The sequence below is a fragment of the Artemia franciscana genome, chromosome 11, assembly GCF_032884065.1.
Source record: "Artemia franciscana chromosome 11, ASM3288406v1, whole genome shotgun sequence".
Classification (NCBI taxonomy): Eukaryota; Metazoa; Arthropoda; class Branchiopoda; order Anostraca; family Artemiidae; genus Artemia; species Artemia franciscana.
In genome coordinates this window covers 22,493,723-22,519,136 of record NC_088873.1, presented here as the reverse complement: position 1 = coordinate 22,519,136, position 25,414 = coordinate 22,493,723, and the positions used below count along the sequence as shown (strand labels likewise).

The 25,414-nt window shown below is 37.8% G+C and overlaps 1 protein-coding gene across 3 annotated transcripts in view; it reads left to right on the top strand.

The window, feature by feature from the left end:
• LOC136032968 (DDB1- and CUL4-associated factor 1-like) overlaps positions 1-25,414 on the top strand; it is an 81,394-nt gene that overhangs the window by 35,207 nt on the left and 20,773 nt on the right. For all 3 annotated transcript variants that reach the window (XM_065713465.1, XM_065713467.1, XM_065713466.1), the window contains exons 4-5: positions 12,721-15,201; positions 18,630-18,796. In XM_065713465.1, coding sequence (XP_065569537.1) covers positions 12,721-15,201; positions 18,630-18,796 — 2,648 coding nt within the window. The remainder of the gene's footprint in view (positions 1-12,720; positions 15,202-18,629; positions 18,797-25,414) is intronic.

Here is a 25,414-nt window from a genome sequence, read left to right as displayed (position 1 = left end):
GCTGATTTAGGATCGGCTGAAACATGCTAAGCATCATGACCGTTTAATCTGAACTTCTGTTGTGATGGAGCTTAATCCATTAGAGGATAAGACTCAGAGAAGGAACAGACTTTTGACTCTGGGGAATCTGTTGCTGTAGAAAGCTGTCCTGAAAATTTCCAATGGTGTTAATTATTGTTAATAGTAATATAAATCAGCGTTAATATTGGTGTATTTATAACATAAAATTGAAAGGAAGAGTCCCAGATGAATTGAAGAAAGCCAATATTTAAGAAGGGAAAGAGAAAACAATCACTTAATTACTGTTTTATTCCTATCTGTTACATCTAAATTATTGCAAGATATCATCAATGGTGCAATAGCATCACACTTAGTTGACAATCAGTTGCTCATGACCTCCCAGCCATTCTTATTGTATGGTTGATTAAACAAAAAAACTCATTGACATTACGATTAGAGGAGTAGGATGGGACTTGCTTGTCATGGAAGATCCTACCCTAAACTCCATCACCACTTTAAAGCCCAGGTGGCCAAAGCAAATTCAGCCCTAGCCACTGTCTTACAGACTCGCTTTAAGAAAGGATTATGTTGTCAAAAGAATACGTACACTGCTCTGGTCAGTCCCCACCGGGAATTTATGAGGATTTGTGCCGATTTAAATTTGGTGGTGACCATATCTTCCTCGGAAAGTTTCAGAGATGCGCCACCAAACTTTCGACTTTCATCATAAGTCTATCCTATGAACATAGTCTCCGCAAGCTACGACTTCTTACTCTAGTCTGCCATAGAAACAAAAGAGATGCAGTATTTTTTTTTTTTAATATTGCAGTCCAAAACACTCACACTCTACGTTCAGCAATAAAAATATATTACAGTGTGTGACAACTTTCGCAAATTTCATCGAAGCACATGCTCCAGTAGGGTAATGCATCATTTCTTCATAATCCATGCCATTTTAGTTTGGGACATCTTTTTTACGTCTACATAATTGTAAACAGTATTATCAAATTTAGGTTTGGAGGGATGTAACTTACTAGAGGCATGTTATGTAGCTACGCACAGTAATTTAAAAAAAAAATTCTTTCGTTCAAATCCTCGACAACAGGGAGTTCCGGTGAAGGACTCTCAAAACTGAAATTCAATTTCTTGTAAATTATAAGATTTCATATACGGCTTTTGGATTTGGGCACGCTAGTATTCAAACGAGTTTCGATTGACTAAAGGTATGCCAGACAATTAACTTCTTTGCTCATCTCTAAGTATATCTAGTTTCCAGTTAAATCTGCACAAAATGTGGTGAAATATTGCGTCAGTACACGGGAACTTCTTCCACATTTGACACTTGGAATTAGAAAAATGTGAAGATTCTTTAGGTGGTAAATTTGGAGCTTCCACTTTCTTATGAAATTCTGATCCATATTTAAAAGGATATGACAAATTACAAATGGAATTTACAGAAAGCAAGAGCAGCGTAAAATAGCTCTTTGATAATAGTAAAAATGTGTAGATTGTTTGAATTAATGTGACCTCTCTTATCCTCGGAAATAGACCCTCACAAAACTTGTACATTCTAGCTAGCCCATAAACAACAATCCTAGGTTCCTTATTGCCCTATTATATGGATGTCAACTCCTTTTCTTTTTTGAAACCGCTGTCAACGTTATATGATAAAGCAAGGACCCTTATACAGGAAACAAGTAGTTCTACCACTAACCCATTACTTTATTTGCAATCAATCTACATTGTTTTGCGTGTGTCTTTTATTTTTCTTCAGCTTGATGGGGATGTTCCTGCGGCCTAAAAACTACTTCATCTTTCGTCACTGATTGGTCTGTACATCTTCTTAGCTATTCAAGGAATATTAGTTGTGGTAGGATCTTATTCCGTCGGTGAGATCTAATTTCAATTCGCTAACCACTTGTTATATTGTGTGGAATTCCCGAGTCAGCTCGAAAATGTCATTTGTTTTGTACCTTCGAAAGAATTTAAAAAAGATTCTAATGTCTCGATGAATTATGTTTAATAATAACTTTTCTTAAGATGGGATAGAAGTCTCAGAGCCGGGTAGGAAATTCTTGTTGATTGATTCCAGCATCTCTTGTGGCTTGGTTTCGTTTGATTTTGAATGGTGGGTGACAGTTTTTAAGGCACTTGGTATCTACCAAGTGACATAATAGCGATCGTAAATTCTGTCGGTCGGTCTGTCGGTCCCAGTATTGCTAGTTTAGGCACTTCCAGGTAAGCTAGGACGATGAAATTTGGTAGGCCTATCAGGAACAAGAACAGATTAAATTAGAAACTGTCGTTTCCTCGATTCGACCATTTGGGGGGGGGAGTGGGGGGGGGGAACGGTTAAATCGGAAAAATTAGAAAAAAATGAGGTATTTTTAACTTACGAACGGGTGATCGGATCTTAATGAAATTTGAAATTTAGAAGGATCTTGTGTCTCAGATCTCTTATTATACCGATCCAGCGTCATTTGGGGGGGGGCGGAAATCTTGGAAAACGCTTAGAGTGGAGGGATCGGGATGAAACTCGGTGGGAAGATTAAAAACTAGTCCAAGATACGTGACTGACATAATCGGACCGGATCCGCTCTCTTTGGTTGAATTGGAGGGGGGGGTAGTAATTCGTAAAAATTAGAAAAAATGAGGTATTTGTAACATACAAACGGGTGATCAGATCTGAGTGAAATTTGATATTTAGAAGGATCTTCTGTTTAGAGCTAGCTTATTAAATCCCGACCAGATCCGGTGACATTGGGGGAGTTGGAGGGGGAAACCGGAATTCTTGGAAAACGTGAAAATTGAGGTATCTTTATCTTACGAATGGGTGATCGGATCTTAATGAAACTTGATATATAGAAACATTTTATGTCTCAAATGCTTCATTTTCAATTCGAATGGGATCCGGGGACGTAGGGGGTTGGAGGGGGAAAACAAATCTTGGAAAACGCTTAGAGTGGAGAGATTGGGGTGAAACTTGATGGGAAGAATAAGCACAAGCTATACATACATGATTGACATAATTGGAACGGATCCGTTCTCTTTGGAGGAGCTGGGAGGTGTTAATTTGGAAAAATTAAAAAAATCGAGGTATTTTTAACTTAAGAACGGGTGATCGGATCTTGATGAAATTTGATGTTTAGAAGGAACTCAGGTCTCAGAGCTCTTATTTCAAATTCCGACCAGATCTGTTGACATTGGGGGAGTTGGAGGTGGAAACCGGAAATCTTGGAAAACGCTTAGAGTGGAGAAATAGGAATGAAACTAGGGGCGGGGGTAGAATAGGCAAATGTCGTAGATACGTGATTGACGTAACTGTACTGAATCCGCTCTCTTTGGGGGAGTTAGGGAGTGGGTTCCGTGTTTTGGCGAGTTTGGTGCTTCTGGACGTGCTAGGACGATGAAAATTAGTAGGCGTGTCAGGGAGCTGCACAAATTGGCTTGATAAAGTCGTTTCCCCGATTCGACCATCTGGGGGACTGAAGGGAGAGGAAAAATTAGAAAAAGTTAGGTATTTATAACTTACGAGTGGGTGATCGTATCTTAATGAATTTTGACATTTAGAAGGACCTCGTGACTCAGAGCTCTTATTTTGAATCCCGACCGGCATTAAGCCTCTGATTGTCCTTTTAAATCAATCTATTGATTCTTAGAATTTTGTTAGAGCTCATACCATATGAGCTCTTGGCTCTTCCGGCCTCGTCACAAGTGCCATATGAGCTCTCAGCTCTTGCTATTAATATAAAAGCAATTTTAAGAAAGATTGGGATATATCAAACAGTTTATGATAAAGAACTGTAAGTAAAGAGAGAAGTGGCTGAGTAATAACCAAAATTAAGAATAGAGGTTTGATAACAATACATGCATCAAAAGAATTGTACTTTTATGCTGATTTAAAATATACATAGTTCTCTAAGTTGAATGTTATCCAGGAAAAATTACATTCCTGAGAAAACTTTCCTGATTTTTGAGAAAGGGGGAAATAGCTCCAAAACGTCGAAGGATTTTAATAAAAATCACATAATGAGATTCAGCATATCAGAGAACCCTACTGTAGAGATTTCAAGCTCCTATTCATAAAAATGTGGAATTTTGTATTTTCGCCAGAAAAAAGATTGTAGGTGCGTTTTTGCTTGTTGTTATTTTTATGTTTTTCTTCTTTCCCATGGAAGTGCGTATTGATAGAGGGCTCACTTAATTGGAATTACTAAGCTCTGGTGACCTTTTTAAGTTACCAAAAAGATTGGATGATAGCAAGCCGCCTCCAACTTCTCCTCCCTCTTCGAAGTCGTTCGATCAAAACTTTATAGTCATTTGGTGATAAAATGAACCCCCACAGTTTCTGGGGAAAGTGCTGGAAGTTATAAAATTTGATTGTTTATATACAGTATTTATTATTTGGATGTATATAGACATTTTTGTGGGGGGGGATTGGGAATTTTCTGCCTGGAAAATTTTTCATGGTGATAATTTTCGGGGGGTGAGCTTTCCAGGGAAAATGTTGACACTGGAGAAATTACCAGAATTCCTGAGCGAAATTCTTTTGTCACTTTGCCTTTGCTGACTAAATTTAACATATGGATATTTTCCGGGGAAGATTTTAATCGTGATTGGAATTACCTGGAGGATTTTTCCATGGGATGGGGGGATCTAACATGGAAGAAATCCTCCATATGAGTTTTTCGTGGGAACAACTTTCAACTGTGATTGGGCGATTTTCTGGAATATTCTTTAGAGGGGATTTTCTGACAAGATTTGTAAAAATATTTAAACCCAAACATCGCTTAAAAAAAAAATTAGAGGGGCTACCTCATTGTCAGATATGGCAACATTCATTTATTTTTGTCTTAAAAAGGGATAGGATGGAGGACTGGCCTCTTCCCCGATCCTAAATGTGAGTGCCCATGTTTGAGTTAGCTAATAGTGGGAGATTTTGTTTTCGAGACCTATTTATATATTTAGGTAGTTTTAGTTAGCTCCCAGGTCCCCCTCACTTACTTTGAAGTGAGTATTATCTGCTCAACCGCCAGGGGCGTCATGAAGAGGCTATCTTCACTCATTGTCGCCTGGTTTTGCTAAAGTTATCTTTTTTCTGGGCCAAAAAAGAATTAGTGAAGATGTTCTTTTTCTCTATATATCAAAATTTACGACAAAGAGAACATCTTCAAGAATGACAAACATAGTATAAAAAACACTACCAAGAATCTAAAAACTAGCTTAAGCAATAATTAATTTGGATATCCATAAAAACTCAAATTTTTCAAGCTAATATAAAAAATATTAAACAAATAATTTAATATCTGTCGGATCGAAAAATTATAGCTTGTTCTAATGAATAAATGCACATTTGTCGTTATAACATTCTCTTCCATACTTACAGCGTTTATTTATCAACTTTGCTCTTGGTGTTTTTTTCTGATCCCCGAACTTGTTTGTTTTTATTGAACTTTATCTGAGGTTGAGAACCCGGGCCACCAGTCCTCTTAGCATATTTTGCTCTATTTGGCAGGTAATTTCTTCTAAAATTGCTGTGATTGAATTTTTCATCATCAGCCTATTTTGGTGACTTCTTGTAAAACTCTTTGCCAGGCTTTTCTCTAACGTTGACATCAGGTCCAAGTCTTACATAAATACTCACTTTTTTTGTAATTTGCTTGGCAATTTGACCGGGATTTTCTTGAATACTTACATGAGGTCCAAGTCTGTCATAAATACTAATTTTTTTGGTAATTTGGCCATGCTTTTCTTGAATACTTGCATTAGGTCCAAGTCTTTCATAAATATTCATTTTTTGTAATTTGCTCGGCAATTTGTCCATTCTTTTCTCTAAGTCTTTCAAGCCTTTGTCTAAGTGTTTCATATATGCTCAGTTCTTTCCTAATTAGTTTGACATGAATCAATAATCCTCCTGCTGATGAATCTGCATCTGCTTTGCTTAGTTCTTGCTGATTCGGCGTTTCTTGGGTAGTAGCAACCTCAGCAGTATTCTTTAGCGCAAAACCTGTACCATTTACCAAAGAATACACTGTCTCTGCAAAAAGTTCACTTTTCATTTTCAATGTAAACATCTGTTTTGCTCGTCCTTCTTCGTTGAGGCTTCTAAATGTGTGGTCACCATTATAAATTTTGAAGGCTCTTTGCTTGAATATTTCATTTCGCATTCCCAACATAAATTCTTCAAATGTAATATTTCCCATATTCTGATCCTTTTCTGGAAAGTACTCTCCTATGCTTTCTAAAAGTTTTTCAAGTTTAACGTGCATACAGATCTAAAGTTATTTAATAACTGATGCTAATTACAAATGAATTTCATTACAATTTCTCGTGGCACCGCCTACTTTTGAAAAATTTTTCCAATTACTGCACAATAAGCGATAATTCCCCAGCCATGGCGGCTGGCTGTACAACCGAATGGATGTACAACCGGATCTCATTACGTCAGCTAATTCCTGGGGAATCTTTCGCCTGATTTTTTAACTGTCATCTTTCAAAGTTTGGCTTAAGAAATTTTTTATTCAAGGGGCTATAAGTTTTCAATTTAATATCATCATATGCGTTTCACAAATAATATTCAATTTTTATCCGTGTATACATTTATGAGCTTTTAAGCTTGTAGACTTCAAATCTGAGACTACAATTTTAATATAACAGTACAATATAAAAATGTACCAAGTAAATTTTTCACAAAAAGTGTTTTATCAACATTGAAGTTAATTTTTTGGATTTCTTAGGCTATCGATTATAAATGCGATATTAAACTTTGAAATGTAAAAGTCAAGATATGCTGCTGCTTTTTTGATGACTGCTCCTGCCATTTTTCTACTATTTTATTAATCTTAATTGTTATTATTGCTGATGTTAATATACGAGAATTACGCCTAACTAAAAACACAATCGATAGAAATTTGCAATTAAATCTTTGATTTTAGTCTCTTAATGTTTTATTTTCTTTTTTTCTGTGCTTTAGGCTTCTTTTCTTTTTCTCTATACTTTCATCTTCTGACTTTGGCTATTTTGATTCTCTGTTTTTATGTCCAGTCACTTTTTAGTTTGATTTTATGTATGTGTTTTCTCTGTTCTCCATGGCTTTCATTTTTAGTTTTTATGGCACTTGGTATTAACCAAGTGACATATAGCGATCACAAATTCTGTCCGTCTGTCGGTCTCTCCCGGTTTTGCTACTTTAGGCACTTTCAGGTAAGCTAGGACGATGAAATTTAGCAGGCGTATCAGGGACCGGACCAGATTCAATTAGAAATAGTCGTTTTCCCGATTTGACGATCTGGGGGGGACTGGGGGCCGGTTAACTCGAAAAAAATAGAAAAAATGAAGTATTTTTAACTTGCGAACGGGTGATGGGATCTTAATGAAATTTGATATTTGGAAGGGTATCGTGTCTCAGAGCTCTTTTTTTTAAATCCTGACCAGATCCGGTGATATTGGGGGGAGTTGGAGGGGGGAACCTAAAATCTTGGAAAACGCTTAGAGTGGAGGGATCGGGATGACTTGGTGGGAAAAATAAGCAAAAGTCCTAGATACGTGATTGACATAACCAAAACGGACCCGATCTCTTCGGGGGAGTTGGGGGGAGGAGGGTTAATTCCGAAAAATTAAAAAAATGAGGTATTTTTAACTTACGAAGGAGTGATCGGATCTTAATGAAATTTGATGTTTGGATGGATATCGTGTCTCAGAGCTCTTATTATCCCCATTTAGAAGGAACTCATGTATCAGATTTCTTATTTCAAATCCCGATCAGATCTGTTGACATTAGGGGGAGTTGGAGGGGGAACCGGAAATCTTGGAAAACGCTTATAAATGTCGTAGATACGGGATTGACGTAACCGGGCTGGATCCGCTCTCTTTGGGGGAGTTAGGTTGTGGGGTTCAGTGCTTTGGCGGGTTTGGTGCTTCTGGACGTGCTAGGACGATGACAATTGGTAGGCGTATCAGGGAGCTGCACAGATTGACTTGATAAAGTCGTTTTCCCCGATTCAACCATCTGGGGGACTGAAGGAAGAGGAAAAATTAGAAAAATTGAGGTATTTTTAACTTAGAGTGGGTGATCGGATCTTAATGAATTTTGATATTTAGAAGGACCTCGTGACGCAGAGCTCTTATTTTAAATCCCGAGCGGCACTAAGCCTCTGACTTTCCTTTTAAAGCAATCTATTGATTATTAGAATTTTGCTAGAGCTCATACCATATGAGCTCTTGGCTCTTGGCTCTTCCGCTCTCTTTGAGGGAGTTTGGGGGGGAGGTTGATTCAGCAAAATTAGAAAAAATGAGCTATTTTTGACTTACGAAGGAGTGATTGGATCTTGATGTAATTTCATATCTAGAAGGACCTCGTAACTCAGATCTCTTATTTGAAATCCCGACCGGATCTAGTATCATTGGGGGGAGGGTGTGTGTGTGAAAATCTTGGAAAAAGCTTAGAGTGGAGAGATCAGGATGAAACTTGGTGGGAAGAATAAGCACAAGTCCAAGATACGTGGCTGACATAATCGGATCCGCTTTCTATGGGGGAGTTGGGAGGGGGGGGTAATTTGGAAAAATTATAAAAAACTAGGTATTTGTAACTTACGAACGGGTTATCAGATTTTAATGAAATTTGATATTTAGAAGGATCTTATTTTTCAAAGATTTTACTCTAAATCCCGCCCAGACCCGGTGACATTGGGGGAGTTGGAGGGGGGAAATGGAAATATTGGAAAATGTAAAAATTGAGGTATCTTGATCTTACGAATGGGTGATCGGATTTTAATGAAACTTGATATATAGAAAGATATTATGTCTCAGATGTTCCGTTTTCAATTCGAATTGGATCCGGGGACATAGGGGGCTGGAGGGGGGAAACAGAAATCTTACAAACCGTAAATATTAGAAAACGCTTAGAGTGTTGAGATCGGGATGAAACTTGATGGGAAGAATAAGCACAAGATCTAGATACGTGATTGGCATAATTGGAAAAGATCCGCTCTCTTTGAGGGAGTTGGGTGGGTTTTAATTCGGAAAAATTAGAAAAAATCAAGTAATTTTAACTTAAGAATGGGTCACTGGATCTTAATGAAATTTGATATTTAGTAGGAACTCATGTCTCAGAGCTCTTATTTTAAAGCCCGACCAGATCTAGTGACATTGGGGGGAGTTGGAGGGGGAAACCGCAAATCTTGGAAAACGCTTAGAGTGGAGGGATCGGGGTGAAACTTAGTGGGTAGAATAAGCAAATATCGTGGATACGTGATTGACGTAACTGGACTGGATCTGCTGTCTTTGGGGGAGTTAGGGAAGGGTCCAGTGCTTTGGCGAGTTTGGTGCTTCTGGACGTGCTAGGACGATGAAAATAGGTAGACGTGTCAGAGACCTGCACACATTGACTTCATAAAGTCGTATTCCCCGATTTGACCATCTGGGGGGCTGAAGGGAGAGGAAAAATTACAAAAATGAGGTATTTTTAACTTACGAGTGGTTGATCGGATCTTAATGAATTTCGATATTTAGAAGGACCTCGTATCTCAGAGCTCTTATTTTAAATCCCGATCGGCATAAAGCCTCTGATTTTCCTTTTAAAGTAATCTACTCATTCTTAGAATTTTGCTAGAGCTCATGCCATATGAGCTCTTGGCTCTTCCGACCTCGTCACAAGTTCCATATGAGCTCTCAGCTCTTGTTTAATTTAATTTTTGTGTGTGCTGATTAAATTGTGTTGTTTCAGTCGTCCCCCCTGTATATACAAGCCATAGAGCCTTCTATGGGGCCAGAATTATGAATTGTATTTTTATTTGTATATTTTGACAGTAATTTGATTGATTGGATCGATTTTTGACTGGTTTTAGCAGCTGATAAAATGTCATTCTATTTATTTTTAACTCTAATTCTTTCTACGATAACTACCAAATCTCCCAGACTCCAAATCCTCCTGAGGCTGTAAGCTGGATTTGTAAGGTAACACCCCTCTCCTTAAAGAGGACAATATAGATCATGGACGGCAAACAAATACAAATACAAAATGTTCATTATCTTCATGTTTATATTGTATCATAATGATTACCAGCACATTAGTATCTTTTGCTTTCGAAACAACTGTGTGTGACTAGTTCGAAACTAAAAAAAGTCACAAGACGATCTTTGATCGTATTGTTTAAGGTTGTTTGAGAGGTCACCGTCACAATCAATGTATGCTGGTTGAAATCCTTGGCGTGACATTTGTATTGTATCGAATATTCCACCGCTTAAGCAGAAGTACTTTTCAGATCTAGGCATTCCTTTGGCCTCTCATGTTTCGAGACTATGATCGGATTAGACTTCATTTGTTAGGGCTTGAGACGTCTCGTGACATTAGTCACAAGGCAATTTCCGACTTCAAGTCACAACTCTGATACGTTTGCAATTAGGATTTTTAGTGAAACTGAGTTTCATTTTTCAACACATTTTATTTATTTTATTTTATTCATTTTACTCTTTTTTCTTTATTCATCTTTCATCTTTGTATCTATTCATCTTTTGGAAGCTGATAATATGATAGTCACCAGCTAATTATGGTTAATCTTGATCATTTTGATTTTAGTCACTCTACTTTTGTTTCCAAAATTTGTTTATTTAATTTATGTGAGTTTTTTTACTTTTAAATCAAGAAAAGGACAAATTATTTCGGCCATGCGTTATGGTAAATATTAGCTAGTGTTATACTCCTTGGGGTGTGTGAAGCCAATCAAAGCATAGTAGGGGAGGAAAAAGGCAGGTCTCTTCAAATTATTCTGACAATGACTTTTATTAAAAAGGGTGGCATGATTTCAACAAAAAGTGAGAAGCAACAATAAATATACTCCTTGGGTTGTGTGGAGCCAATCAAAGCATAGTAGGGGAGGAAAAAGGCAGGTCTCTTCAAATTATTCTGACAAGGACTTTTATTAAAAAGGGTGGCATGATTTCAACAAAAAGTGAGAAGCAACAATAAATATACTCCTTGGATTATACTCCTTGGGGTGTGTGGAGCCAATCAAAGCATAGTAGGGGAGGAAAAAGTCAGGTCTCTTCAAATTATTCTGACAAGGACTTTAATTAAAAAGGGTGGCATAATTTCAACAAACAATAAATATACTATTTATAGTTTCTGGAAATCCATCAATCTCTGTAGAGGAATAAGGGGGGGGGTGTGAAGTCACGTCATTGGGATACCTACTAGGAAGGATAACTAGATCTCGAGGAAGCTGAGAAACCGGTATCATCAGCTTTATTATCAAACAGTTCGTGGTAATGAACTGTAAGAAAGAAGTGACACGGCTCAATAGTGACCGAAATTCTAAAAAACAGAATTTTGATATCAATAGACATACCAAAAGAATCGGCTTATTATGTTGATTCCAAATATGTTAGATTCATTAAGTTAAGTATTACCCATAAGAGGCTACTAGCCTCAGTAGATTTGCCTGAGTTTTGAAAAAGGGGGCAACACCCCATAAAAGTCAGGGAATTTTGGTGAGAAGCACACCATCAAATTCAGCATATCAGAGAACACTACTGTAGAGGTTTTAAGCTCATATCAGCAAAAATGTGGAATTTTGTATTTTTTGCCAGAAGAAAGATCACAGATGTGTGTTTATTTGTTCTTGCTTTTTATTCAAGGATGGTCCTATCGAATTAGGTCCTAGAAAATTGGGACAGGGCTCATTTGAACGGAAATTAAAAGTTCTAGTGTCCATTTTAAGTGACCAAAGAGATTGAAGGGCAACTACACCCCCTCTCACGTCTCGTTTTTCCTCAAAATCGTCCGATCTAAATTTTGATATAATCATTTTGTGCAGCGTAGTTGAAAGGCTCCAAAACTGTTTTCCAAAGCCTTTGGAGATAATATAACCTCCTACAGCCCCTTGGGACATGTCCTTAAGTTGCAAAATTTGCCCATTGTTGAAGTACCGTATTTGTTATTGGGAAGTATACAGACATTTGTCGGAGAATTAATTTTGAGCTTGGGGAGGGTTTCCTTTGCATTAATTTTTCCTGGGAAGGGAAATTCCCAGGGGTGAATTTTCCAGGGAGGATATGACAGAATTTCTATGCCACATTTTCTGGTATTATTTGAAAAACGATCAGAAATTAAATAAAAAAAATTCTTCAACTGAAAGTAAGGAGCAACATTAAAACACAAAACCAAGTAAAATCATTCTGAATATGAAGCTTTTTCCCCCCTCCCCTCCTCCTCAATGCCTTGCTTTTTACGCTAAAGTTTGACTTTTTTTTCCGTTCGTGCTAACAGTGCTAACAATTTAGCTTGAAGATCAAGTTATTGAGGAGGGGACAACCCCTTCATATACGGAATCACCTCTGTTCATTTTGAATTTTAATGTTGCTCCATACTTTTAGTTGAAAAACTTGTTTGTTTTATTTAATTTTCTAAATATCTATGTTGTCTGAGTGCTGCCTAAGCAATACAAGGTCCATCTAAGATAGTAATTTTACTTGACATCGGGAAAATCCCGGGAATGAAAGAAAAACAAGCACTAAATTTCTGCATTTCCGCTAACCATTTGTGAATAATATATGAAGGATGCGAAATATGGTAAACTTTAAAACATGAATTCAAAATATCTATTTCTGGTCAGGGGCTCTGGTTCTTGACCAAGGTTATTTCCTAATGTAGCCTACAATCTACTCAGACTCGTATAATGTTTTAGAGATAGAAATGCTTACGTAGTTTTCTTTTCTTTTCAGTTGATTGGAGAATACTCAAGAGAAAACTATTGGTCAAGGCTTGGGCAGCCGGATCGTGATGTCAATACCTTGAACGTCGCTGCCACTCGTTTACTTTTAGACGTTGTTCCAGGTCTGGAAGCATCAATTGTTTTTCAAGAAGCAGAAGGTCTTATAACCAAGTTATTCAGCTGGGCAGAAAAAGCTCCTAACCCCTTACAAACTTATGCTACTGGACTTCTTGCCACGGCTATGGAAGTTAGTGAAATCGCCGGTAATCACAAGGACAAAAACATGCATCTAGTCCCAATAATGCTTGAGCGATTAAGGGATATTTTGAATGTGTTTTTAGAAGAGAAAAAGAAAGAGAAAATAACCAGTGTACGTCCTTTCGCCATGTTTCAAAGTAAAAGTCAGTTGAAAGATGGAACTATTAATGTTGAGTCATCTGAGAATCGGCTTGATGACGAGCCAGATGAGGATCCACCCACTGACGCTCCTTCTTCTGTAGAAATATTTGCCCCTCCAAAGAAAAAAATCAGGCGTCGCAAATCTCGTCGTGATGATGAAATAAAAGCCTCTGCCTCTACGCAAATAAAACTGGACATTCCTACAGTTAAAGAGGAAAGTTCAAATTCATCGTGGGCGGAACTGGAAGTGAATCTAATAGGCACTATCCAAATTCATCCTCTCACAGATTCAACAAAGATGATAATGATATTCCGCTATTTAGCATCTCTTGGAGAGTATCAAGATCTATTAGGTCACTGTATTGAGCATAATGCTATTGATCTGATATTGCGAAGTATTGACTTAAAAATTACAGGTGACTCCAGGCTTGCATTTGAAGCGCTTAAGTATTTATCTACACTCTTATGTCACAAGCGGTTTGTCCAAGATTTTCTCTGCAGCGATGGCCTTCGTAAGCTTTTAGTTATACCTAGACCATCCATCGCGGCAACTGGCGTATCCTTATGCTTGTATTTCCTGGCGTGTTCGGAAGATGCTATGGAGAGAATATGTTCTGGTGATCAGAGAGTCGTAGAACATATGGTAATATTTGCAATGTGGTTGCTTGAATGTGGCCATGAATCGGGTCGATGGAATGCCACTCTATTTTTTGCTGTTACTTTCAAACTTGCGGTAATCTTAGATTTATTTGACAAAAATGATGGATTGAGGTTGCTTTATAATGCAATTGCAACTTTGAGTATTTTCAACGACGATGAAGGTCCATTAGACGAAGATAAGGAATATGTCGAAAAACAAAGCGTGAAACATGTGTGCTCATCTCTAAAAAGATACTTCGAAGCCCATATGATACGTAAACTCCAGTTACTTGCGGAGAATGTTGGCTCGCCAACTAATTCATATCAGAATATGGTGAAAGATAATATGTACGATAATATTCAACTACTGCTTGAATTCCTTCCTTTTAGAGCCAAATGGCCAGCAATAGATCGCTTTTTATCTCTCAATGGCATTCACCAAATGCTGAAGATTATTGCAATGGCTTATGATTGGACATTTAATGGTAGATCTGAAACAGTACGCAGTGCTTTGGAAGTGCTAGCTTTAGTTAGTGTTTATCCAAGAGCGCAATTAGCTTTATGTGAAAAAGTCGATGTGCCTTTTGAAAATTCTGCTGTTGGAATCCATATAGTTTTAGGTGCTTCTGAAGGCGAAATCGTTAACGATAGTGAAGTTCAAAAAGCGGCGTTAAATGCAATTATTAATTGTGTTTGCGCTCCAAAATATCGAATTGGTGATGATGTTAGTAATATGCAATGGGGGACAAAAAAGAAGAGCCGCTCCCCTGAGGACCTTCTTGAAAAAATGTGGGAATGCGTTAGAGCCAACAATGGCATAATGGTACTATTACAGTTGTTGTTAACCAAAGCACCAATTACAGATGCTGATAGTATTCGAGCCCTTGCTTGCCAAGCTCTTTGTGGTTTGGCAAGGAGTGCTAAAGTAACTCAAATAATGAGCCAATTACCACTTTTTACATCCGGTCAGTTACAAGTTTTAATACGTGAACCAATTTTACAAGATAAAAGACAAGAGCATGTGAAATTCCAAAAGTTTGCTATTGAGTTGTTAGAAAGGGTCCTTGGTAAATCCAAACCAGCATTAAATGAATTTGACTATTCATTAGATAGGATACGAAGGGCTGATATTGTAGCTCAGACAAGAATAAGTTTTAATGAGAAGCAGTTGCTCATGCTGATTCAGCAGCATCTGTTAAGCAGAGGATTTGGAATTGCTGCAGATGCTCTGCAGAAAGAAGCTGATCTACCCTATCAACAACCTAGAATCCTTGCACGATCGACTGTGGTAGGCACACCTGGTGCAGCAAGGGCAAGAACGTTCCCTGTAAATCATGGCGCAAGTCTGCCAAATAGGACAGTTTCGAATTGCCAGTCGACACCTAGCAATGGTCCTAGTAATTCACCGCGTCCAACAGTTAAGAGGATCAAAACTCCAAGAGCCCTGCAAAAGGTAAGTAAATTTGGCACCAGCAGAAATTGTTGGAACTGAAAAGTAACAATTTCTAGTCTTTTTGAATTGTATCTCAAGAATGGATTTGGTTATTAAGTTAGAACTTTCAAAGAATGCTTGAAGGGAAGGATTAATTGGCTTAAAGGCAATCTGTGTACGCTACCATTAATATTAGTACCACTGCTACTTTTGCTGCTACTACTACTCCAACTGCTACTTCTGTTGCAACTACTTGTAAAGCTAATAGTATTAAGAATTTTTTTTTAGGAAGTATGTGAATATATAGGTTATCAACAGGCCATGTCGGCAATGTCATAGCAACGGCTAACTGTATTAAGAAACTTCCAGGACTATATGAGGTGGACGTTCAATTGACCAAAAGGCAATATGTCAACGATACTATTAGCAGTAATACTACTGCTGTGACTACTATCACAACTATGCTTAAGGGTATGAAGGTAAAATTTTCAGGGAATATCGAGGGAGTAGGGTGAACTGAATCACAACATGCCATCGGTATGCAGGTTGTCAAAAGGGCGAATCAGCAATATATTTGTAACGGTTTGGTGCGTGAAGTTAAAATATACAGAGCTTGTTGTGGGGGATGTTGATTTAACCAAAAGACAATATTTGTATCCTAATGCTACTGCTTCTACTATTACTGCTATTACTATTGCTGCTACTGCTACTAAAGCTAAGGCTACTACTTCTAGTACTACTATTATTACTAATACTGATACTACTGCTACTAAAGCTAAGGGTATTAAGACGATAAAATTGGGGAACATTGAAACAGTATTGAAGTAAATCGAAACACACAATGCACATACAGGTTGTAAAGAGGACGTATCAGCAATACTTCGTGAACGGTTTATGCTATTCAGTTGAAACTTTCAGTGCGTGGTTGAGGGGAATGTTGAAGAAAACCAAGGTGCTATATGCATGGTGCTACTAATGCTACTACTGCTACTACGCAAGCTAAGGGTATTAAGACGAAAAAATTGGGGAACATTGAAACAGTATTGAAGTAAATCGAAACACACAATGCACATAGAAGGTGCTGTGTGCATGGTGCCACTAATGCTACTACTGCTACTACGCAAGCTAAGGGTATTAAGGTGAAGCTCTACAAGGAATATTTTGGCGGATGTTGGACGGAATCAAAACGAACTATGAGCACGTAGATTGTCAAAAGAGTGACACTGTAATACCTCAAGAACGGCTTACATTATTAAGTTTGACCTTTAGGGCAAGTTGTAGTGGATTTTGAATTAGCCAGAAGGCACTGTGTGTATACTATTAATACTACTACTACGGTTGCTGTAACTAATGACGCTAAGGGTATTGAGGTGAAACTTTAGGGAACGTTTTGGGGAAGTTTCAATTAAACTCTATGCATACAGGTTTTCAAAAGGCTATATAAGCAATATCATAGGCAGAGCCGCGCTATCATAGATAGGAATAACATAGAAAGTTTTAAAGGAGCTAATCCGATTGGAAATTAAAAGTTCTAGTGCCCTTTTTAAGAGACAAAAGTGATAGGAGGACAAGCTGCTCTTCTCCTTAGTCCTTAATTTTCCGAACACTTTCAATCAAATTTTTGAGGTAACCATTTTGTTTAGAGGACCGGATCTGCTCTCTTTGGTGGAATTGGGGGGGGGGGGGGTAATTTTGAAAATTGAGGTATTTGTAACTTACGAAAGGGTGACCAGATCTTAATGAAATTTGATATTTAGAAGGATCTTGTGCTTTAAAGCTGTAATTTTAAATTCCGACTAAATCCTGTGACATTGGGGGGAGTTGGTGGAGGAAACCGGAATTCTTGGAAAACGTGAAAATTGGGGGATTTTTATCTTACGAATAGGTGATCGGATCTTAATGAAATTTGGTATTTAGAAGGAATTCATGTCTCAGAGCTCTTATTTAAAATCCCGACCAGATCTTTTGACATTGGGGGGAGTTGGAGGGGGAAATCTCGGAAAACACTTGGAGTGGAGGAATCGGGATGAAGCTTGGTGGATAGAATAAGGAAATATCCTTGATACGTGATTGACGGAACCGTACTGGATTTGCTCTCTTTGGGGGAGTTGGGGGGAGGGGTTCAGTGATTTGGCGAGTTTGGTGCTTCTGGACGTGCTAGGCCGATGAAAATTGGTAGGCGTGTCAGGGAGCACAAATTGACTTGATAAAGTCGTTTTCCCAGATTTGACCATCTGTTGGGCTAAAGGGAGAGGAAAAATTAGGTGTTCATAATTTACGAGTGGGTGATCGGATCTTAATGAATTTTGATATTTAGAAGAACCTCGTGACTCAGAGCTCTTATTTTAAATCCCTACTGGTATTAAGCGTCTTATTTTCCTTTTAAATCAATCTATTGATTCGTAGAATTTTGTTAGAGCTCATACCATAAGATCCCTTGGCTCTTAGCTCTTCTTGCCTCGTCACAAGTGCCATATGAGCTCTTAGCTCTTGTTTCATTGATAGGTATTGAATGTATTCATTCATTCAAAAAGAATCTGAGTTTCGTGGTGATTAGAATTATCTAAAATTTATTAAACTTAAAGGTATCCGTCATAAATTAATTAGCTTGACGAATTATCAGAGTTGATTATCAGAACACTTCTCAAAAGGGATCTGATTGTAATAAAAATAGCAACATCAAGTTATGGATGTCCAAAAATCTCCTTACAATATTTTGACGTGAATAACTACAGAAGTACATAATGTTAGATCACCATTGTCTGTGTATTTATTTTTTTGTTTTAGGTTTTTTTTCAACTTGGGTTGATAGTATTGAACGAATTGTCAAGGAATTTCGTGAGTTGTCTCAATCAAACAAGGGGGGGGGTGAATTCAAGTACCATTTCTAAGAGTCAAAAGTGATTGTTGAGCAACTAGTCCCCTCCCGTGCCATTTCTGCATGTGGGCACCATCAAGATCAAACTTTATATCGCGTGAAATCTTTAAGGTATATGTTTTAACCGGAACGGTTGAAATAAAATAAAAATATTATCTCCGAGGGAGCGTGGCTCTTGGAACGCATGGGGCAGAGGCCCAAAGTTATAAAAAATTGCCCAGTTGTTTGAAAGACTGACAAGTAAATCCTCTAAGACAAATAGACACAAACGTTGTTTATAGAACCAAATTAACTCCCGTACTCTCAGGGACAAGGATCGAGAGCTATCTAAAAGTTTTCAGTTCCAATTTTTTGATAGACCATTGATAAATACTACCCTAGCAATTATAATCTGTATTTGCTGCACTGTAAAATACTTTCAGTTAAGCACCAGTTAGACGTTGGCGTAAAGAGCATTGGAATTGGGGGCTGCAGGCCTTCTCAGATACATGATAATTTCTATTCGTTTTTTGCGCTTATTCTTTTTTTGTATTGTTTCTTCATATATATTTATCTCTCTTAATTCTTTGAGGCTGTCGAAAATCAGTTAGCTCCGGTACTTAAAGTGGCTCCTGACCGACCAAATAATGAAGCAAAACCTTCAGCGAGCTTAGATGATATTGTCAAAGAATATCTTATGAATCAGCACTCTCTATGTAGAAATCCCATGGTTACCTGCCCAGAATTTGACTTATTTGTGTAAGTATTTTGCAAATATTGATTACTTCTTCTTTTTTTGTACATGATATAAATTATGTATTTATTGTTTGATTTACATTCAATTTGGAATTAGCTTACAATAAGACATAACTTAAATACACCTATATTCAGAACTAAATATCGTCCATTGTGTACGCTCTTAAGGTCGTGGCGTTCTTGCCTAGAGGAACATGTTTTTCCCCAAGGCTCCAATTCTGAGGACACTTTCAGGAAAATTTAGCTTACATTTTTTTTTTTTTTTTTTTTTTTTTTTTTTTTTTTTTTTTTTTTTTTTTTTTTTTTTTTTTTTTTTTTTACGCCTGCCTTTGGAACTATCCTTTTATAGCCGACTACCTGTGGGCATTTACCAAGTCATGAGCTACAAATTTAATATTTCGTGGAAACTCCTTCTTAAACTTCCAAAAATATTGTCAGTTCAGCGCCTTGAAATGTTCTTAGTAATATTTATACACATTTATTTTATTATATACAGGGTTTTAACAAACCAGTGTAATTCAGTTTCAGTCAGTGATAAAGAAAGGATGCTGGTGGAATGACTATTGTGGAACCTGGGGTCTTTTGGTATTGCTGTGTCAACACCGTGACAGCTTATCTCATATTTTGCTGTGTGAATGAATTATTGGGCTACTAAGAGCTCCTTTGTGCATTTTATATCGAGTTGTCGCATTTTAAAAACTATTTACTTCCTAGGAAATAGGGGAGAGTAATTATGATCGGGTAGAAAAATATTTTAAGTACATCTAGACCCGACAGTGTTTCTAGTCAACGCATCCAATGGCATCAGATTAAAATTTTTAGATAGACAGCTCAAAATGGTCAAGAGGTCCACAAAACATTGCTTCAAGAAAACGTGACCTACGCTGCCCCAGGGGAATAGGCTTCAAACTATGTAATAACTCCGTTCTTTACTAATACTTTTTAATAGAAAAGGTGAGTACGTTGCACCTTGTTAAAACCGCAATCTTGCATTCCTGATCAAACAGTTCGTGGTAACGAACTGTAGTAAGGAGCGACCCGGCTCAATAGAAACCAAAACTCTAAAAAATGGAATTTTGATACCAAAAGCTACATCAAAAGAATCGCATTTTAATGCAGATTTTAAATATATAAGTTTCATCAAGTTTAGTCTTACGCACCAAAAGTTACGAGCCTGAGAAAATTTGTGTTATTTTAGAAAATAGGGGGAAACACCCCCTAAAAGTCATAGAATCTTAACGAAAATTACACTATCAGATTCAGCGTATCAGAGAACCCTACTGTAGAAGTTTCAAGCTCCTATCTACAAAAATGTGGAATTTTGTATTTTTTGCCAGAAGGCAGATCACGGATGCGTGTTTATTTGTTTTTTTGTTTTTTTTTTTCCCAGGGGTGATCGTATCGACCAAGTGGTCCTAGAATGTTGCGAGAGGGCTCATTCTAACGGAAATGAAAAGTTCTAGTGCCCTTTTTAAGTGGCCAAAAAAATTGGAGGGCACCTAGGCCCCCTCCCACGATAATTATTTTCCCAAAGTCAACGGATCAAAATTCTGAGATAGCCATTTTATTCAGCGTAGTCGAAAAACCTTATAACTATGTCTTTGGGGACGACTTAATCCTCCACAGTCCCCGTGGGAGGGGCTACAAGTTACAAACTTTGACCAGTGCTTACATATAGTAATGGTTATTGGGAAGTGTACAGGTGTTTTCAGGAGGATTTTTTGGTTGGGGGGAGGGGTTGAAAAGAGGGGGATATACTGGGGGAACTTTCCATCGAGGAATTTGTCATGGGGGAAGAAAATTTCCATGAAGGGAGCGCAGGATTTACTAGCATTATTAAAAAAAAAACAATGAAAAAATAAATATGAAAAAGTTTTTTTTCAGCTGGAAGTAAGGAGCAGCATTAAAACTTAAAACGAACAGAAATTATTACCCATATGAGGGGCTCACCTCCTCCTAATACCTCGCTCTTTACGCTAAAGTATTTTTAGTAATGTCAACTATTTATTCTACGGCTTTTGTGATTCAGGGGTCATTCTTAATGAATTGGGCCAAAATTTAAGATTTAGTGTAAAGAGAGAGGTACTGACTATTTGGGCGAACCCTCTCATATGTGTAATAAAAACATGAGAATAAAAAATTCTTTACGTAAGCTAGTTTATAAGTTACGTATATCTTTTACTAATAAAAAGATTCGTAAAAAATTAAATGTTCTAGTTGCCTTTTTTATTAACCAAAAAATTGGAGGGCAACTAGGCTTCCTTCCCCGCTCTTTTTTCTCAAAATCATTCGATCAAAATTATGAGAAAGCCATTTAGCCAAAAAAAAAAAAAAAAAAAAAAAAAAAAAAATATCCAAATTTCGTTTTAATTATTTCTCTGCGGAGAGCCAAAATCAAAACATGCATTGATTCAAAAACGTTCAGAAATTAAATAAAAAAAACAAGTTTTTTCAACTGAAAGTAAGGAGCGACATTAAAACTAAAAACGAACAGAAATTACTTCGTATATGAAAGGGGCTGCTTCCTCATCAACGCCCCGCTCTTTACGCTAAAGTTTTTACTGTTTTAAAAAGAAGAGTTGAGAGAAAGAGTCAAACTATAGCGTAAAGAGCAGGGCCGTGATGAGGAAGCAGCCCCTTTTATATACGAAGTAATTTCTGTTCGTTTTCAGTTTTAATGTCGCTCCTTACTTTCAGTTGAAAAAACTTGTTTTTTTTTTTATTTAATTCAGTGCAAAGACGAGGTAAGCCCTGAGTCGGTGGAAAAATAAGTTAATTTCTGACTTGCTGCAAAAACAAGTTCAGTCTTGAATCGGTGTGAAATGTGTCCAAAGTCAAAGCTGTAGTATTTTGATAATGTGGTGCGAAAACAGGCTGAGTTCTAACTCAGTGTAAAAAGGAGCGGAGTCCAAAAAGTGGAGAGTCAGTGATTTGATGCATAAACAAGCTCCTGACTTGGTCCTGACTTGACCAAGTCCTGACTTGGTGCAAGAATGGGCAATTCTTGCCTTGGTGGGAAAATGAAGTTAAGTCCGGGCTCTATGTTGAAAAAAAAAACTGCTGTTAGTCCTCCCTCACAGCCAAGTTGTTTTTGTTTTTGCAGAAAAATCCGCATGTAGCACCTTGTTTAAATTGGAAACACCCAATGATCTGCAATATCTTTGCTAGGAGGCACAAAGTGGGCCTGCGATCTCTCCATAGTCCCTTCCTCTCCTTACTTGCCATCTTTTTAGATGAAAAGTAGTCATACGGCACATTTTTCAGACCAAAATCCTACAAAAATTTCCGGTCTATGCAGTTCGAGGCACAAAATGGGTCCCTGGTCATTAAAATCCCCCGCCAACTTTTCAGTAGAAAGATAGGCAGGTTTTATTTTTCTCTGATTTTGTTAGAAATGTTGGAGCAAGTACCTTGAGCTGTTGGGGAAGGAAATAAGATTTAGAAGCATACGTCTTTTGTCCTACCTTTGTACGAACGTGCTTGAATCTGCTTGAAACTTAAGTAGTAATAAGCTTGAGCCAAGTGAAGAAAATGGACAGATTTCCATAGACTTAAACGGCTTTAAAACGCCTCCTATTTTCCGCAAGAAGGTAACTGGTGTTTCGTTTTCAGTAAAGTGCAAAGGGCACTTTAGCCCTTTGGGTTGAGGGTGTAGTAGTTTTATTCTCATTCGCAATAATTTCTGTTCGTTTTAAGTTTGAGTTGATGATTCTCTTTAATTTCTGTTTGTTTAGATTTCGTTTATCCATTAGTAATATCTGGCTATTTCAAATTTAAGTTATTCGATCTTCTTTGGAAAGCGTTTGTTAAAGTGTTTGCTTGGTGACAATATTCAGGTTAAGAGTTTACACGAGACATACATTCAAAGGTGTCTACCTTAAAAGTACCGAAACCGTGAAGTATAGGAGCAACTCTGTGGTGAAATTGGTTTGGCAATATGTACTCATATGCTTGGTTTATTTAGTTTTGATTCCTTTCTCTATAGGTCACTTATATTTTAGTGAATTTACCCTATTCCAGTTTAGCGTCAACATGCGGATAAGACCCTAGCATGTCTCTTTTTCCTGACCTAGATAATAAATTAGAAAACTCAGGCTACATAACTTAAAATTAGTTAAATGTAAAATTTAAACAGTCTTCCTTTAATGATAAATTTGTGTCCTCTTCACTTTGTCGTAAAGTATGAAATTTGTTTTTACCATAGTTTTAAATTCGTGATGATAGTGGTGAAATAAGGAGAATCGGAGGAGAACTCCAAAAGGGAGGATCAAAACTATAGCAATTCGGAATATTCTCTTATAAGGGGTGCCACGTTGTTTGTCTTATTCGATATTAATCATAGGCAGCGCTATTGTGCAAGTAAAGAATGATGTTGGCACAATGTATTATTTTTTATTCTTTTTTTTTGGGGGGGGGGGGGCTTAGACCAGGGCATTTTGTATCGAAAGAGTTGACGTAGAAACTTCTAAAAGGGCTCATGCGATTGGAAACTGAAATGGTTAGTGCCCTTTTCAATAGTCGAAAGTGATTGGAGGGCATCTAACCCCCCTTCCACTCCCACGCTTTCTCCAAACACATCCAATCAAATTTTGAGATAGTAATTTTGTTCAACGTAGTTGAAAGGTCCGGAAATTATGTCTTTGAGGATGACAAATCTCCACAACCTTCAGGGCGAAGGTTGTAACTTATGCCCCGGGGTATATAAGGTTTTTTTTTGTAAGTGGTGTCGTAGAAACTTCAAAAGGGCTCATTCGATCGGAAAGTCAGAGGGCTAGTGTCTCTTTTGAAAGTTGAAAGTAATCGGAGGGCAAATGCCCCCCCCCTCACGCCCATCATTTCTCCAAATTCCGATCAAAATTTTGATATAGCCATTTTATTCAAAGTAGTTGAAAAGTTTGGAAATTATGTTTTTGATGATGACAACCCCCCCCCCCCCCCCCACACACACACACACAACCCTCGGGACAAGAATTGTAAGTTCTGTGATTGAGAGGACTAGGGCCTTTTTCATTAGTCAAAAGTGACCGGAGGGCAAATCCCCCCCCCTTGCCATCATTGCCTAAAACACTTCCAATCAAAATTTTGAGATAGCCATTTTGTTCAGTGTAGTTGAAAGGTCCGGGAATTATATTTTTTAGGCTGACACCCCCCCCTTCCCCAGTCCTCAGGGCAAGTTGTAGGTTATACCCTGGGGGCATGTAAGGTCCTTATAGAAATAGTGGTCATATAAACTTCGGAGGGGGCTAATTAGATTGGTAATCAGAAGCTCTAGCGCTATTTTCAAGAGTCAAAAATATTGAGGGCAGCCACACCTCCCCCTCCACACACACATGCACATGTTGTATTGTTCCGAAATGCATCTAATAGAAATTCTGAGGTAGCCATTTTATTCAACATAGTCTAAATATCATATATCAAGGCTTTTGGGGTTGAAATAAGTCACCAGAGCCTGTAGACAAGGCTTATAAGTTATATTCTGGGGTATTTAATGGAAGGGATTGTTATATAGACTTTAGAGAAGGCTCATTTGGTTGAAAATTGGAAGTTTTAGTTTCCTTTTAAGAGTCAAAAGCGATGGAGGGCATTTAGAACCCCCCCCCCCCCCCGACAACCCCTCTTTTCACCAAACGCAATGGCTCTAGGATTGACACAAACCCCCAGTGCCCCGGAGGGCATATAAAGTTTCTGTGGAATGGGCGGTCGTATAAACATCAGATGGGGCTCATTTGATTTGAAATTGGAAGTTATAGTGCCCTTTTTAAGAGTCAAAGTGATTTGAGAGCAATTAGCCCCCCCCCCCCCTTCCGTGCTCATCATTTTTCTTAACACCTTCAATCAAAATTTAGAAATAACAATTTTGTTCGTCGTAGTTGAAGGGGTCCGGAAATTATGTCTGCGAGGAAGACCCCCCTCCCTACAGCTCTCAGAGCAAGGGTAGTATGTTAGGCCCTGAGGGCATATAAGGGTTCTTATAAAAAGGCTGGTTGTTTATGCTTTTGAGGGACCTCATTGGATTTGTAATCAAAAGTCCTACTTCCCCTTGTAAGAGTCAAAGTGATCAGAGTGTAGCTACTCCCCCCCCCCTTCCACACACACCCAAACACATCATGTTTTCCCGAGATGCATCCAATAGATATAATGAGACACACCTTTTATTCAGAATAGTCCAAAGATCATATAAACCACCAGATCCTAAGGGTGAGGGGTGTAACTTATGCCCCTGGGATATTTAAGGTTCTTATAGAAGAGATGGTTGTATAAACTTTAGAGGTGGCTCATTTGGTTGGAATTGGAAGTCCTAGTTCCCTTTTAAGAGTCAATAGTGATGGAGGTCAAATAGCCCCCATCCCCTAACTACCTCTCTTTTTATTAAATGTATCTGATTGAAATTGTGTAACGGCAGTTTTGTTTAAAATAGTTCAAAGAACATATAACAATGCCTTCAGGGTTGGCACAACACCTTACAGCCCTTGGGTAAGGACTTTAAGTTATGCCCTGGGGGTATATAAGCCTCCTATGGAATGGGTGGTCGTGTTAAACTTAGATGCATCTCATTTGATTTTAAATTGGAAGTTATCATGACTTGTTTAAGAGTCAAAGTGATTTGAGGGAAACCATCCT